Source organism: Mustelus asterias, chromosome 2, assembly GCF_964213995.1.
Source record: "Mustelus asterias chromosome 2, sMusAst1.hap1.1, whole genome shotgun sequence".
NCBI classification, from domain to species: Eukaryota; Metazoa; Chordata; class Chondrichthyes; order Carcharhiniformes; family Triakidae; genus Mustelus; species Mustelus asterias.
The window spans coordinates 135,189,967-135,207,529 of NC_135802.1; the positions used below are offsets into that span (position 1 = coordinate 135,189,967).

General features: G+C 44.2%; 1 protein-coding gene across 1 annotated transcript in view; it reads right to left on the reverse strand.

Moving 5' to 3' along the window:
* Positions 1 to 17,563, reverse strand: part of mboat1 (membrane bound O-acyltransferase domain containing 1) — a 117,403-nt gene that overhangs the window by 26,420 nt on the left and 73,420 nt on the right. The window contains exons 7-9 of the mRNA XM_078228828.1: positions 12,743 to 12,926; positions 11,121 to 11,313; positions 7,150 to 7,253 (exon numbers count right to left, since the gene is read on the reverse strand). Of these exons, the coding sequence (XP_078084954.1) occupies positions 7,150 to 7,253; positions 11,121 to 11,313; positions 12,743 to 12,926 (481 nt within the window). The remainder of the gene's footprint in view (positions 1 to 7,149; positions 7,254 to 11,120; positions 11,314 to 12,742; positions 12,927 to 17,563) is intronic.

Here is a 17,563-nt window from a genome sequence, read left to right on the forward strand (position 1 = left end):
AATTTTGTTTTACCCAATAAATTTGAATGGTGAGGAAACCCGAGACACTTCACGTGAAGTGTCTCCCACCCTCCCTCCTCCTCTAACCTAAAAAAAAAGACTCGGTGTGAGAACAGGTAAGCTTTTCTTTTTCTTTTTCTAACTCTTCTTATCTTGTTGGGAGTTTGGGTGGAGAGGATGGCAGTTAGGGCAGTTCAATGCTCCTCTTGCAGGATGTGGGAGGTAAGGTACACCATTAGTGACCCTGCTGACTTCACCTATGGGAGGTGCACCCAGCTCCAGCTCCTCACAGACTGCATTAGGGAATTGGAGCTGGAACTGGATGAACTTCGGACCATTCGGGAGGCAGAGGGGGTGATAGATAGCAGTTATCGGGAAGTGGTAACACCTAAAAACAAAGCTAGCTGGGTGACAGTCAGGAGAGGGGACGGGAGGAAGCAGTCAGTGCAGGGATCCCCTGTGGTTGCTCCCCTCCAAAATAAGTATACCGTTTTGGATACTGTTGGGGGGGATGACGACCTTCCAGGGGTAAGCCATGGTGACCAGGTCTCTGACACGGAGTCAGGCTCTGTGGCTCAGAAGGGAAAGGGGTAGAATAGGAGTGCAATAGTAGTGGGGGACTCAATAGTCAGAGGCACAGACAGGCGGTTCTGTGGGCGCGAACGAGACTCCAGGATGGTAGTCTGCCTCCCTAGTGCCAGGGTCCTGGATGTCTCTGAGCGGGTAGAAAGCATCCTAAAAAGGGAGGATAATCAGACAGACGTCATTGTCCACATTGGTACAAATGACATAGGCAGAAAGAGCAGGGAGGTCCTGCAAGAGCAATTTAGGGAGTTAGGTAGAAGGCTAAAAAGCAGGACCTCTAGGGTAGCAATCTCTGGATTACTCCCCGTGCCACGTGCTAGTGAGGCTAGGAATAGGGAGATTGTGCAGCTGAACATGTGGCTAAAGAACTGGTGCAGGAGGGAGGGTTTCAGATTCGTAGATCACTGGGAAGTCATCCAGGGAGGATAGGACCTGTACAAGAAGGACGGGTTACACCTGAACTGGAGGGGCACCAATATCCTGGCAGGGAGGTTTGCTAGTGTGGTTCGGGTGGATTTAAACTAATGTGGCAGGGGGGTGGGGATCAGAACAATAGGTCAGCAAGCGTAGAGACTGGGGACGAGCATGGGACCAAGACAAGGCTACCTAAGAGGAAGAGCAATCTGGGGGAGGATGAACTCAGTGGGCCTGGAGGTCTGGAGTGCATCTGCTTCAATGCAAGGAGCGTAACGGGCAAGACAGATGAACTTAGAGCCTTAATGCATGCGCGGAACTTGGATGTGGTTGCAGTAACAGAGACTTGGTTAAAAGGACAGGACTGGCAGCTCAATATTCCGGGGTATAAGTGTTTTAGGCGAGACAGAGGAGGGGCTACAAGAGGTGGGGGAGTAGCAATACTGGTTAGGGAGCATATTACAGCGGTACAGAGGGTGGACAATTTGGAAGGATCATGTAACGAGACACTGTGGGTAGAGCTCAGAAACAGGAAGGGCGCAGTCACTATGCTGGGGGTATACTACAGGCCTCCCAACAGCCCACGGGAAGTTGAGGAACGGATCTGTAAGGAGATTCTGGACAGGTGTAGAAAAAATAGGGTTGTTGTAATACGAGACTTTAATTTCCCTCATATAGACTGGAAATCCCTTAGGGCTGGGGGTCCGGATGGGGAGGAATTTGTAAAATGTGTCCAGGAAGGTTCTTTGGAACAATATGTTGATAGTTCAACTAGAGAGGGGGCTATACTGGATCTAGTACTGGGGAATGAGTCCGGTCAGGTCATCAAAGTTTCAGTGGGGGAACATGTGGCGAACAGTGACCACAATTCTGTAAACTTTCGGATAGTCATGGAAAAGGATGAGTGTTGTCCTATGGGTAAGGTGCTGAATTGGGGGAAGGCTAACTACAGCCGGATTAAGCAGGAGTTGGTGGCTATTGATTGGGAGAGGCTGTTCGAGGGTAAATCCACATCTGGCATGTGGGAGTATATTAAGGAGCAGTTGATAGGAGTGCAGGACAGGCATGTGCCTGTAAAAAGGAAGGACAGGAAAGGTAGGATTCGAGAGCCGTGGATAACCAGAGAAATTGTGGGTCTAATCAAAAAGAAAAAAGAGGCATACATAAGATCCAGGCAGCTAAAAACAGATGAAGCACTGGAGGAATACAGAGAAAGTAGAAAAGAACTCAAACAGGGAGGTAGAAAGGCAAAAAGGGGTCACGAAATGTCCTTGGCAGACAGGATCAAGGCATTATATACATACGTTAGGAACAAGAGGGTTATCAGAGAAAGAGTCGGACCTCTCAAGAACAAAGGAGCGGAATTATGCTTAGAACCCAAGGAAGTAGGTGAGATCCTAAATGAATGCTTTGCATCAGTATTCACAAAGGAGAGGGACACTCTTGCATGCTTGCCTTTATTGGACGGGGCATAGAGTATAAAAGTTGGCATATGATGTTGCAGTTATATAGAACGTTGGTTCGGCCACATTTGGAATACTGCGTCCAGTTCTGGTCGCCACACTACCAGAAGGACGTGGAGGCTTTGGAGAGAGTGCAGAAAAGGTTTACCAGGATGTTGCTGGTATGGAGGGTATTAGCTATGAGGTGAGATTGAGTAAGCTAGGGTTGTTCTCCCTGGAAAGACGGAGGTTGAGGGGCAACCTAATAGAAGCTTATAAAATTATGAAGGGCATAGATAGGGTGAACAGTTGGAAGCTTTTTCCCAGGTCAGAAATGACAAACACAAGGGGTCACGAGTTCAAAGTAAGGGGGGGCAAGGTTCAGTACAGATATGCGGGGGACGTATTTTATACAGAGGGTGGTGGGGGCCTGGAATGCACTACCAAGCAAGGTGGTTGAGGCAGACACGCTAGGATCATTTAAGACTTATCTAGATAGCCACATGAACAGACTGGGAATAGAGGGATACAAATGGATGGTCGAGTTAGGAACACATGATCGGTGCAGGCCGAAGGGCCTGTTCCTGTGCTGTTTTGTTCTTTGTACTTTAGCATTGTGCTGAGCAATGCTATCTCCAGTGTTGTAGTTTAATAGTCACTGCTTCTCATTGGTGCACTGCTGGAGTTGAGTTTATAGGATTTTATTTGGGCATTTATCTATAGATTAAATGCCTTTCAAGCAGGGAAATGTATAACAGCTAAGAATTTTGCATTGTGGCTATTTTTACTTATCCTTAATTGACCTGTAAGAAAGCGAGCTTTCATGGTGCATTGGTTATTGCCAGCATATGACTCATCTCCCTCTACTTGACCAGTGTTGCTTGATTGGAAAAGCTCAAGAGCACAGGAGAGTATTAGCATAAAAGTCTTAATGTTAGAATGCCGAATAAAGACCAAGAAGGTGCTAAGAGTGAGTTGAATATAGGCTGGACAGAAATAGGAATGTTGCCAATTGGTCTATGAGACTGTAGGGTGAGGGTTGTCATCCATAACAGTGACGCACTACCATGAAGTGCATTTAGGGCTGCAGGTAATTCCCTACATTCAAACAACCACCAACACTCACTATCCAAGCTCACACAATAATATGGGTCACTCAGACGAAGTGCTATAAGGTTGAAGATGTAGATAGAATTGTAACCAATGCATAATCTCACATTCAGAGCAGATAATTAGAGAAAATTCAACTTATTTTTAAAATAGAGGACATATTATGACCATGTTAAACAAAATTACTTTTAATGAAGTATGTATTTGTATTGTAAAACAGATTACATCAGGCTTGTCCAACCTTTTCACTCGCGGGGCCACATTTGCATATATTTCTCGCTCAAGGGCCGATTAGCAGATTTTGGAAAGATAAGATTTAGCACAAAATTAAACTGAATTTTTTTTTAAAATTGAGGTGTTAAGGAAAGAAACAATTGCTGAACAGAAGTGCAGCAACTTCATAGCAATAAATTGTTCCATTAAAGAAGAGTAAGAAAAATGACCAGAGTGTGAGAGTCATTGTATGTGGGTGCTTGTGTGCGAGTGGGTGCATGTGTATGGGCTGGTTTGTGGTGGTGAGAGTGAGAAACCGGAGACTACGCATAAGGCAGACTCACACTCACCCCCACTCACTCACTCAGTGTCTCACGCATGCACGTGCACGCACACGGGCACACACAATCCCATACATGTAAAGTCAGGCACACACACACACACATTCAGTCTTACAAACACTCCCACAGTCAGACACTCGCGCGCGCACAAGAAACTCAGTCTCTCCTGCATGCATACACTGTCACTCACTCATCCACTCACACACTTGTCACTCACACCGAAACAGTCACTCATACACATACGCTCCCATACGCATATTCAGTCACACACACACACAGTCATTCACTCCCATGCACACACACGTACATGCATATGCAGTCACTCACATGCAGCCACATGCACACACACAAATACAGATACAAACACAGTCACACGCCCACACACACCCAGTCACTTACACACACACAAACATACACCCAGTCATTTGCATACAAAGTCACTTGCACCCACACACACACCCACACCGTCACTTGTGTGCATACACACATACATCCAGTCGCTTGCACACACACATGCACACACGCAGCCACACATACACACTTCCAGTCACACACACAATCACTCAACTGCCATATACACACTCACCACACACAGTCACTCACCCCCATACACACTCATGGTCACACTCATTCACTCACACACAGACAGTCAATCAGTCAGTCTCTCTCACTCAGCGCATGCTCCCGCTCGTTCGCTCCCGTACGCACGCACTCGCTCCCATACACACACACACACTCCCGTAAACACAAACACACACACCTGTATACGCACACGCTCCCTCCCTCCTCTACACGTACACGCTCCCTCCCTCCCCGACACGCACACGCTCCCTCCCTCCCCTACACACACACGCTCCCTCCCTCCCCTACACACACACGCTCCCTCCCTCCCCTACACGCACACGCTCCCTCCCTCCCTCCCCTACACACACACGCTCCCTCCCTCCCCTACACACACACGCTCCCTCCCTCCCCTACACACACATGCTCCCTCCCCTACACACACACGCTCCCTCCCTCCCCTACACACACATGCTCCCTCCCCTGCACACACACGCTCCCTCCCTCCCTTACACACGCTCCCTCCCTCCCCTACACACACATGCTCCCTCCCCTACACACACACGCTCCCTCCCTCCCTTACACACACACGCGCGCTCCCTCCCTCCCTTACACACACACGCTCCCTCCCTCCCTTACACACACACACGCTCCATCCCTCCCGTACACACGCTCCCTCCCTCCCGTACACATGCTCCCTCCCTCCCTTACACACACACACGCTCCCTCCCTCCCGTACACACGCTCCCTCCCTCCCGTACACACACACACACACGCTCCCTCCCTCCCGTACACACACACACACACACACACACGCTCCCTCCCTCCCTCCCGTACACACGCACTCACACACACGCTCCCTCCCTCCCGTACACACACACACACGCTCCCTCCCTCCCTCCCGTACACACACGCTCCCTCCCTCCCGTACACACACGCTCCCTCCCTCCCATACACACACACACACACATACGCTCCCTCCCTCCCGTACACACACGCTCCCTCCCTCCCGTACACACACACACACGCTCCCTCCCGTACACACACACATACGCCCCCTCCCTCCCGTACACACACGCTCCCTCCCTCCCGTACACACACGTTCCCTCCCTCCCGTACACACACGCTCCCTCCCTCCCATACACACACACATACGCTCCCTCCCTCCCATACACACACACACGCTCCCTCCCTCCCGTACACACACACGCTCCCTCATTCCCTTCCGTACACACACACACACTCCCTCCTGTACACACACTCCCCGCTGTACACACACTCCCTCCCGTACACACACTCCCTCACTCCCTCCCGTACACACACTCCCTCAGTCTCGCACACACAGCCACACGTAGACAAAATCCTCCCCAGGCCTGCCAAAACTTCGCCCTCCCCCAGCCCACCAATATTTTGCCCTCCACCAGCAACCCTAAATTTCACCCAAAACTTTGCCTGGGCTATGCCCATACCCAAATTTGGCTCAGCATCCAGGCCAGGCCTTGAACAAGCCTGGATGATATATACCATAATTTTAATTGAACAGCTACAGTAAAATAATCAAATTATATGGTGTTAATGATTGGAAAGCATTTTTGTGATCTTTAGCAGCTTAGTATTTACAAGCCAAATAACTAATAATGGAATTTTAAAGTAAAGTTATAAACTGGTCTCTTCTAAAAGTTTCTTAAAATCCAAAATATTGGTATGGCTGTGAAAAAGTCATATTATTTTTAAATCGTCTGTTTCAGATTTTACAAATTTCTGTTTTTTGGCTTTTAGGTCTGTTGTAAATTCATGAAACTTGATGTGCAAGATTTTCTAACCAATTAAGTAGATGGGTGGAAGAACAGCCCAGGGCATGCCCACATTTCTGACCCACATCACCAACTGGATGGAGTGGACCTGTGGCAGCACCAAGTCAATAACCTCTTATTTTTGTCAGTCAGTTATTTCTCAAGTAGTGACCCAGCCAACCAAATAAAATGCAAGAAAAGAGACTGACGATGACGCATTTACAATAAAGAAGCAAACTGTACAAAACTCGGGCTTCATTAACTCTTGCGCAAGTGAAAGCAGTCGAGGCAATTCTGGGAACAGATGTTGAAAAGAAGTATTGCTCGTGCAAGAGCAGATAATGCGATCAAAGTGAGTCATTACTACAGCAGAGTTTTGCAATTTTTAGAATCCGATTTTTACAGCAATCTTCCGTTCTGTCATTAAATGATTAACTTCAGCACTTGTGAATCCTGCACAAAACAAAGTATTAACCAGACTTAAACTGATGAGAGAAAAAACACACACACACAACTTAGTGACTCAAAATAAATCTTCAACTTTGTTTCTGGTAGGACCATATAGGTGATTGTGTGAAAAATAATTATGTATAATACTTTTAGTCCAATTAAAATCTCAGCCATGACAATACAGTAATAAAATCTTGGTTTTCCGAATCTAGTTTACATATGTGCATTTGAGAATCTCACCTCGATGTTCCAGATGTTTAGGTTTGAAATCAGGTCCCATCTCGAGTTCCCATTTTCATCAAGGCCATTGAACCCAAAACCACCTGCATTATTAATTGCATCAGCTAAGAGAGAAAAAGGAAGTGGATAACTAGTTATTGCTTAATTCCATTTCTGAAAGAACCGCTAAAGTGTTTTAGCAATAGTTAGTGCAATCTCTCAGTTCCTAACTTTTTAAGTCACAAACTAATAACAACGGGAGACAATCCATGAGATTAATTTCGACAGTTAACCACTCAACCACTAATCGTCCAATTCACGGAGAAGTACAATCCATGTAGAATACTTATTGGAACAGTTCCCCAAAAAGGAAAACTTGATGGACTAACCAACATAGACTTTTACATGTTGCATGAATTTTGAAACAATGAAATTGGTTAAGGTTGATCTTAGGGAAGAGATTTTTCTCTGGAAAATGAGTACAAGTCAGTCAGGGAAGCACAAGCAAGTGTTGGAAACGGTACAATGAAGCCATTCAGCTTGTACTCTCAATACTGTGCTGATCAGCTTGCAGATAGCTGGCCTAAAAAGTGAGTTTCTTCCAAAAAGGCAGCAAAGATACATGATTTAGGAATGAAACTGGATGGATTACCCAGCGTCGACTTGGACATCAGAACCGACAATGGCGCACCCAGCCTTTTCGACCCTGCAAAGTCCTCATTACTAACATCTGGGGGCTTGTGCCAAAATTGGGAGAACTGTCTCACAGACTAGTCAAGCAACAGAGTGACATAGTCATTGGGGGGCACAAAATCATACCTTACAGACAATGTCCTAGGCACCACTATCACAATCCTTCCGTACGTCCTGTCCTACCAGCAGGACAGACACACCAGAGGTGGTGGCACAGTGGTATGAGTCAGGATGGAGTTGCCCTGGGAGTCCTCAATATTACCTCTGGATCCTATGAAGTCGCATGCCATCAGGTCAAAAATGGGCAAGGATAGCTCCTGCTGATTACCACATACCACCCTCCCTCAGCAGATGAATTAGTACTCCTCCATGTTGAATGCCACTTGGGGGAATCACTGAAGGTGGCTAAGGCACAGAATGAACTCTGAGTGGGGGACTTCAATGTCAAACACCAGGAGCGGCTCGGTAGTATCACTACTGACTGAGATGGCCGAGTCCTAAAGGACATAGCTGCCAGCCTGGGTCTGCTGCAGGTGGTGAGGGAATCAACAAAAAGGAAAAACATACTTGACCCCATCCTCACCAATCTATCTGTCGCAGATGTATCTATCCATGGCAGTATTTGTAGAAGCGACCATCGCCTTGTGGAGACAGAGTTCTGTCTTCACATTGAGGATATCCTCCATTATGTTGTGTGGCACTACCTTTATGGAATACATCTAGCAACTCAAAATTGGGCATCCCTGAGGTGCTATCGGCCACCAGCAGCAGAATTTTATACAAACACAATCTACAAGCTCATGGCTGGGCATACCCCACTCTACCATTCCTAGTTCAATGAAGTTACACTTAGGACTACTTGCATGCCAAACTGCATAAGCCATTGAGCTGAATGATCTCAAAGCTAAATATCCCCATCCTCAATGATAGAGAAACCCAGCACATCAGTACAAAAGACAAGGTTGAAGCATCTGCAACCATCTTCTGCCAGAAGTGGCTGATCCAGCTCAGCTTCTTCCTGAGGTCCCCAGCATCAACGATGCCAACTGCAAACAATTCACTTCACTCCATTTCACTGACACCAAGGCTGTATATGACCAAGTGTAGCATTAAGGAGCCCAAGCAAAATTGAAAGTCAATGGGGATCGGGGGAAAACTCTCCACTGGTTGGAGTCATACCTAGTACAAAGGAAGATAGTTGTGGTTGTTAGAGGTCAATCATCCCCATCCCAGGACATCACTGCAGGAGTTCCTCAGGGCCAATGGTTGGCACTAGGTTCCTAGTGCCAACCATCTTCAGCTGCTTTATCAATGATCTTCCCTCGATCATAAGATCAAAAGTGGGGATGCTTACTGATGCTTGCACAATGCTCAGCACCATTCCCACGTCTTCAGATCCTGAAGTAGTCCATGCCCATATGCAGCAAGACCTGGACAACATTCAAGCTTGGGCTGATAAGTGACAAGTAACATTCATGTCACACAAGTGACAGGCAATGACCATCTCCAACAAGAGAGAATCACAGGAGACTCAAGGTGCTAGCACAGAAGTAGATCTGGTGTATTCATTGGATCATTAGACTTTGGAATAATGTATTCTTGATTTTTGGTGCTGTCATCCAAGCAAGGAACAATGTCCAACAGAATGCCTTGTTTTTCTTTAAACAGTTCCACAGAATGCTTTGCGTGAATCACCAGAACAAGCAGACGGAGGATGGAACTTCCTCCAATGCCTTTACATCTTTTATAAACTTAATTGAATTATCAAAGCTTCCGTTTTCAATCCCTTGTTCCAAAACTACTTCAGAGGAACTCTCGGATATTAGTCCTTTGCAAATTCATCAATTTTCAGTGAAAAATACAAAAGATAGACATTACAAAATACACGTAGAGTTAACAGGGTTTTGAAACATATGCCTCACTGCGCCAGGGACCCAGGTTCAATTCTGGCCCAGGGGCACTGGCTGCGTGGAGTTTGCACATCCTCCCAGTGTCTGCGTGGGTTTCCCCTGGGTGCGCCGGTTTCCTCCCACAGTCCAAAGATGCGTGGGTTGGTTAGATTGGCCATGCTACATTGATCCTAGTGTCAGGGGGATTAGCAGGATAAATGTATGGGGTTGCGGTAATTGTGATTGTGGGCAGTACAGGCTTGATGGGTCGAATGGCCTCCTTCTGTACTGTAGGGATTCTATGATTCTATGAATCTTTTCACATCTACACTGACCGTGCAAATCATCCTCAATGAATGATACCAGATCTTACTGAGCAAACAGTAATACAGTGGATTTCATATACTTGGATTTTCAAAACAGCCTTTGATAATGTACCACACAATAGGCTTGTGACAAAGATTAGAGCATGTATAATTAGTGACCAAATAGCTGAATGGGTAGCAAAATGGCTTAAATAAAACAGATAAAAGAGGTACAGAGTAGTTATTGAGATCAGGAAAAAAAAGAGAAAACAGTGTTCCACAAGGAAGAATGCTAGGACCACTGCTTTTCGTATAACAATTTGGATTAAGGAACAAGGAACTCTGTGAACCAAACTAGGGGTATAGTTAAGAGAAGAAGACATTAGAAAACTTGCAGAGTGGACAATTGATTGGCAAATGCATTTTAACACAGGTAAAAGGGGAGGTGATGATCTCTGGTCGGCAAAATAAAAACATTAATATCATGGAAAATAAACACATGTGGACACATCATTCATACCAACATCACAGGTCAGCAAAACAATTAAAGATGCTAACAAAGCATTGGGATTTATTCCTAGGTTTACAGAATGCTAAAGTAACAAAGTTATGTTAAACTTGCATAGATCCCTGCTCAGGCTAGACTTGCTTGCTCCCCATGGCCCTTTATAGCCCTTATACCAACTTCGTACCAACCCATGCCTCATCACTCACCAGATGCAAGGACAACAGATGGGTTGTCCTTACATCTCCTACCATGCCAACTCACCCAGTACCCACCATGGGCAGACCTCAGGACTCACACTGAGAAGTAATACACTTAATTGCCTATTGATGAATTCATTTTTTCAAAAAAACTCTTATTGATAACAACTCATTCAGTACATTTAACTTTTTTAATCCCTTAAAAAACAAGCATTTGTATTCGTAGTCCCACTTCAAAGAGTTTATAACCTCTTAGAGCTGTCAATCAAACTGTGACCTGACAGGCAGGCCACTGCGATAACGGGAGGTTGTGAAATCAGTCACAATCACAGCCTTAATTATATAAAATGTAAAATATGGCATTAATATACAGTTAAGGCGGCACAGCAAATAACTTTACCTAAAGTCCAAGCAAAGTAATACTTGGGTCTGGACGCATGGACTGAGATGAAGAGGTAGCAGAGTTTTCTGAAGAAGGAGGCTTCATTTATAAACTTGCCATCCACATTGTAGGAGATAGGGAAGTTCTTCGTAATTACCGTAAACCAAACTACACATACAAAGGTGATAAGCATTTTGTTTGCTACAGCTCTCTAGAAAAATAAAGCAAATCCCACTCAATATATCATGTTTAGATATGTAGATAGACCATAGGATAACAGACAAATTCAAATTATAATGTAATAAATTGAGCAGTTTTTTGTCAATACCAAGAGTACTCGAGTGGCTTATGATAACTGTCAGGAACCAAGTTTAAAAAAGTGCCAAGCATTTATTATTTCATAGCACAGAACAATGTTTACTTTTAAATCCATTAAAATGTCAGGAATAAAATCAGCTCAGATGAACGACCATTGATGTGGAACATTGGGCCGGATTTTCACTCTCAAGGGATGCAGCATGCGTGAGTCAGGAAATCTCCTGGCTCAGCACAGCCACCTCAGGAGGATGTCCCCCAAATGGTGCAACTTGCGCCCTGGAGCTGGGGGTGAAGGATGGATTTGGGTCCGCCACATCCCCTGGATGCAGATCAGTGACAGCTAGAGGGGCAAGTCCCGAGGTGGGCTGTTTAAAAGGACCTCGTCGGTTCTCCAGGATCTGAATTGCTCTGCTGAACGTCAAGTTCTCTAGCCCTCATTCCTCACATCCCATTATCCCTCATCCACTAAACATGTATTTATTTTTCACATTTCCCTGCTGACAACATTCTAGTATTCTGTGACGTATCTGGTGTGCGTGTTGTGTCTGGTACGTGCATGTTGTGTCTGGTTTCTGTCTAGTGTGTGTGTGTCTGGTGTGTTTGTGTGTGTGGGGTGTCTGCTGTGTGTATGTCTGGTGTGTGCGTGCGTGTGCGGCATCTGGTGTGTGCACGTGTGTGTGGTGTCTAGTGTGTGTGTGTCGGTCTGTGTGTGTGTGTGTGTCTGAATGGTGTGAGTGAATGTGAGAGTGAGTGTGTGTGTGTCTGTCTGGTGTGCGTGCGTGTCTGTCTAGTGTCCATCCGTCTGGTGTCCGTCCGTCTGTCTGTCTGGTGTCTGTCCGTCTGGTGTCCGTCCATCTGTCTGTCTGGTGTCTGTGTGTGTGTCTCTGTTCATGTCTGTTCACCAGGGCATTAGTTTGTGGAATGCAATATTTTCCACTTAAGCCCAACATCAAGTCATAAAACTCGACTTCAGATGAGCATCTCTAACTGCACCAGCAGTGGGTTTTTCCATTTCTCTCAACCAGTGGAAATACAAGTTAATACCAAGACAGTGTTAAACTGTAAGCCCATGTGCACTAAAGACTGAATTGAGACTACCCAAACTTATTTTGCTTGGGATCCTCACAGCCTACAGATAGAACAGTCTTCCACCCTGTTAGTCTAGGTTGGATCTGCACCAGAACACCAGGTACCTGAAGTAAATGGTCAGTATCTAACCCATTGCACCACCCAGTCCATTTCTCAATTTGGATATGGTTTTCATTTTTATAGGTAGTCTCAACAATACACCACGAATACAATTATTGTTATTCAATACATACCAATGGGGATGGATCAGGAAATTTGCTAATGCCTTTTTGCTTCCAATGTTCTTCTATTAGTTTCATGTCTATATGGTTTCCTTCAATAAAAGCAATATAATCCTTGTAACTGCTGGTAGGCCCAGCCAAAATTCCTAGAAAATTCAGGTGATAGCTGCAATACTCTAGTAAAGTAGGCCTTGCACTGTAAATAGGAAAAATGAGAAAGCATTACAATAAACGCAATGAGCAACCATACTCACAAGGGAGAGTAAAATAACTATTTGCATACACAGTCCGGTCATACATTTCGTTCAGACTTCAAGGTAAAAAGCGATGCCAGTCAAGTGTAGTTTCCAAAATTAGCACATCTGAGATAACAGCCTAACAGCCATGGTTGATATGTGGAGAGGGGCAAAAGGCAAAACAAGCAGCATGGGGGCGGGGAGGGGGGGGGGGGGGGGGGACGACAACACTTACTTGGGCAATTATCCCCATTGCTGGGTAAATGCCAGTGTTGTAACGGTATTGGAACAATTTAGCTGGAGACATGGCTAGTTCTGGACCATAAATCTTCAGCGTGTAAGCAGGATGTTAGTATGTGGGAAAATGGCCACTTAGGCAGGAAGAACAGAAAAGCAATATACTATTTAAATGGAGAGAGGTTGCAGAACTGTGTGGTACAGAGGGATCTGCATACCCTGGTACATGAATCACAAAAAGTTGGGATGTAGGTAAGCAAGTGATTAGGAAAGCAAATGGAATATTGATGTTTATTGCAAGGGGAATGGGGTATAAAAATGGGGAATAAAATCAGAAATTCTGGAAAAACTCAACAGGTCTGGCAGTACCTGTGGAGAGAGAAACCAAGCTAATGTTTGGGTCTAAGTTTCTCTCTCTGCCAGATCTGCTGAGCTTTTCCAGCATTTTCAGTTTTTATTTCAGATTTCCAGTATTCGTATTATCTTGCTCTTATAAAAGTAGGGAAGTTTTGTTAAAGTTGTACAGGACATTGGTAAGACCACATCTGGAATACTGTACACAATTCTGGTCTCCTTATTTAAGAAAATATGGTGGGAGTAATCTTAGGTCCCCAAACAGTAGTTTTGTAGTGGCACACAGTATAAACCAAGAAATATTGAAGGCTTGAAAGAAAGGTGCAGTAATAATCATGGGTGATTTTAACATTAATATTGACTGGAATAATCAAATTGGCAAGGGTAGTTGAAGAAGAGTTCATTGAATGTATTAGAGATTGTTTTTTGGAGCAATATGTTGTGGAAACAAGCAGGAAGCAGACTATTGTGGAATTGGTGTTGTATAATGAGGAGGGATTAATTAATAATCTCAGAGTTCAGGATCCTGTAGGGAAAAGTGACCATAGCATGCTAGAATTTCAAATTCAGTTTGAGGGCGAGAAATAGGAGTCGCAAACTAGCATTCTGAATTTAAACAAAGGAAATTACATAGGCATGAGGACAGATTTGGCCCAAGTGGACTGGGCAGGAAGATTAAAATGTAGGACAGTTGATGAACAGGGGCAGTTGTTTAAGAAGATATTCAAGTCCTCCCAACTAAGAGGAGGACATGTGGTAAGAGGGGGAAAGACTTCCTTGACTACACAAGGAAGTTAAGGATAACATGAAGCCAAAAACAAAGGGATATCATATTGCAAAGGCCAGTGGCACAATGGAAGATTGGGAATCTTTTAAAGATCAACAAAGGCTCACTAAAAAGGGTATAATAAAAGCAAAGGTAAACTATGAAAGAAAACTGGGGCAAAATATAAAAATGGACAGCAAAAGCTTCTATAAGTATATAAAGAAGAAGCGAGTAGCTAAAGTGAATGTTGCTCCCTTGGAACATGTGGCTGGGGAGTTAATAGTGGGGAATGCAGAAATGGCTGAGACACAAAATCAATATTTTGCCTCAGTTTTCAGGGTGGAGGACACGAATATTATCCCAATAGTAACAGAAAATGCAGTTGTTATGGAAATGGAGGAACTTAGGCCTATCATCATCACTGGGGAAAAAGTACTGAGCCAACTACTGGAATTGAAGACAGGCCAGTCCCCATGGTTTGATGGCCAACATCCTAGGGTCTTAAAGGAAATGGTGTTGGAGATAGTGGATTCATTGGTTACAATATTCCAAAATTTCCTGGATGCGAGAATGGTTCTGGTGGATTGGAGAAATTCTAATATAACACCCTTATTCAAAAAAGGAAACAATAGGCCAATTAGTTTAACATCTAATGTTGGGAAATTGTTATAATCCATTACACAGAAAGTAATAACAGGAATTTGGAAAGTCAAAATGCAATTCATCAGGGTCAGCATTGTTTTATGAAGGATAAATCAGGTTTGACTAATTTGCTTGAGTTCTTCGAAGATGTAACAAGCAAGGTGGATAATGGTGATCCTGCAGATGTAGTACATCTGGACTTCCAGAAGGCATTTGATAAGGAGTCACACAAAAGCTTTATACACAAGGGTGAGTTCACATGGGATTAGGGGTAATTTATTGCGTTGGATACAGGATTGGCTATTCAACAGGAAACAAAAAGTCAGGATAAATGGCTCTCTCTCAGGTTGGCAAGATGTAACTAGTACGGTGGTGCCACAGGGTTCAGTCCTCCAGCCCCGACTATTTACAATCTATATTAATAACTTGGATACAGGGATAGTAGGTACCATACTCAAACTTGCAGGTGGCACTAAAAAAGGTGGGATAGTAAGTTGTGATAATGAAATAAGAAATTTACAAATGGATATGAATAGATTAAGTGAATGAGGCAAAATGTGGCAGATGGAGTTAAACATTGATAAGTGTGAGGCTATCCATTTTGATGGAAAAATGGAAAGGCAAATTATTATCTAAATAGAGAGAAATTTCATTGTGCTTCAGTGCATGAGAATCTGGATGCTCTCATGCATGAATCGCAGAAAACTAGTGTGCAAGTACAGCGGGTAATAAGGAAGGCAAATGGAATTTTGGCATTTATTGCTGAAAAAATCGAATATAAACGTAATGAAGTGTTGCTGCTACTGTACAAAGCACTAATGAGACAACACTTGGAATATTGTGTACAGTTTTGGTCCCCTTGAAGAGGGATGTGGTTGCATTGGAGGTGATTCGGAAGAGGTTCACAAGACTGATTCCAGAGATGAGGGGTTTGATTTACGAAGAGAAATTGGGCAGTTTAGGCCTACACTGCCTGGAGTTTAGAAGAATGAGAGGAGATCTAATTGAGATGTACAAGATGATAAGGGAGATAGACAAAGTAGACGTGGCGAGGATATTTCCTCTTGCCGGACAATCTAGAGCAAGAGGTCATAGTTTTAGGATAAGGGGTAGCAGATTTAAAACAGAGATGAGGAGAAATTATTTCTCTCAAAGGGCCATGAGTCTGTGGAATTCACTACGCCAGAGCGTGGTGGATGTTGGGACTTTGAACAAATTTAAGGAAGATGTGGACAGATTTTTAATTAGTAAGGATTTGAAGGACTATGGTGAATGGGCAGGTAAGTGGGGCGGAGGCAGAAATGAGATCAGCCATGATCATATTAAATGGTGGAGCAGGCTTGAGAGACTAAACTGTCAACTCCTGCTCCTAGTTCTTATGAATTGATTAAAGACTAGTACGGTTCTTAGGTAGAACTTGCTTAAAAACCATTCTCTGCTTCGAACTTCTCTCAGTCCTAATGAAAGGTCATCGATCTAAGCTCTATTTCTCTCTCCACAGGGGCTGATTGGTCTGCTGAGTATTTCCTGCATTTTCTATTTATTTTTCTCATAGTTTTTTTCTCAACCCAGTACTTCAGAGTGGCTTCAGAGGACAAGCAGATACAGATGATACTCCACCAAGCAACAGGGGATGGTAAAAGAAGGGAAAGTGAAAGGAGAAAGAAGACATGTCAAGCTGGGAGTCAAACCAGTATTTTGCATGCTTCCCAACAGGCATAATTATATTATTGACATAAGCCACAGGGCAGACAGTAGCATGTGTCCCTGCCACACAGGCACATGAAAAACAAAACTAAAAGTCAGACATTAACAAACTGAGCGAGGAAAGAGTGAAGAATGTAACGACAGAAAACATGACGCAACTTCGCAATGTTTCATTCCAGCCTTTCCCCATGCAAGAAGTCCCCAAGCTCAGCCTGTCCCTTCAAGGAGGGAGGATATTATCTCTCAAAACGTGAGTCGGGAAGGGAACCAAGAATAAACATGCACGGTCAAAAACAGGCTAAATCTCTCACAACTTTGGTGGCTGTACTGGTGGGGGTCCGTGGGTCAGTACTTCATCTCTCCCCATCAAAAGTAAATGTAGCAAGGCACAGGGGAACCCGTTGTTTTTAAAAAAGGGTAAGAGAGAAAATATGAACTGGCATTTGCTAAAGTTCCCACTTTCCCTTCTCTCCCTTGATCTCGCACCATTTCCCAAATACAAGTGGATGAAACCATCTTGCTCCCAGGCCCGTACATCAATGCCACTTTTTAATGATAGTCATTAAAGTTTGAGATGTGTATTTAGGGTAATGCATTCCTCAATACTCTTCCCAGTGTTAGAAGAAGGGAACTGGAAGTGAGGAAGAAAAAGAAAGCAAGTCATCTCCACTAAACTCAGCCAAATACTGTAACCTATTGTTTGGCGAATATTAGGACAACATACAATCCACTGCCTATCATTTCCTTCGTAAAATACATGTCTGTGCCTGAATGACTTTTATTTGCATTTTCAAAGTGTATGTAGAGCCCTATAACCTCTCCCAACTCAAAATATTTAGGTAAATCACCAATAATAATTATGATGCATTGGGTTAGAAATGACCTCTTAAA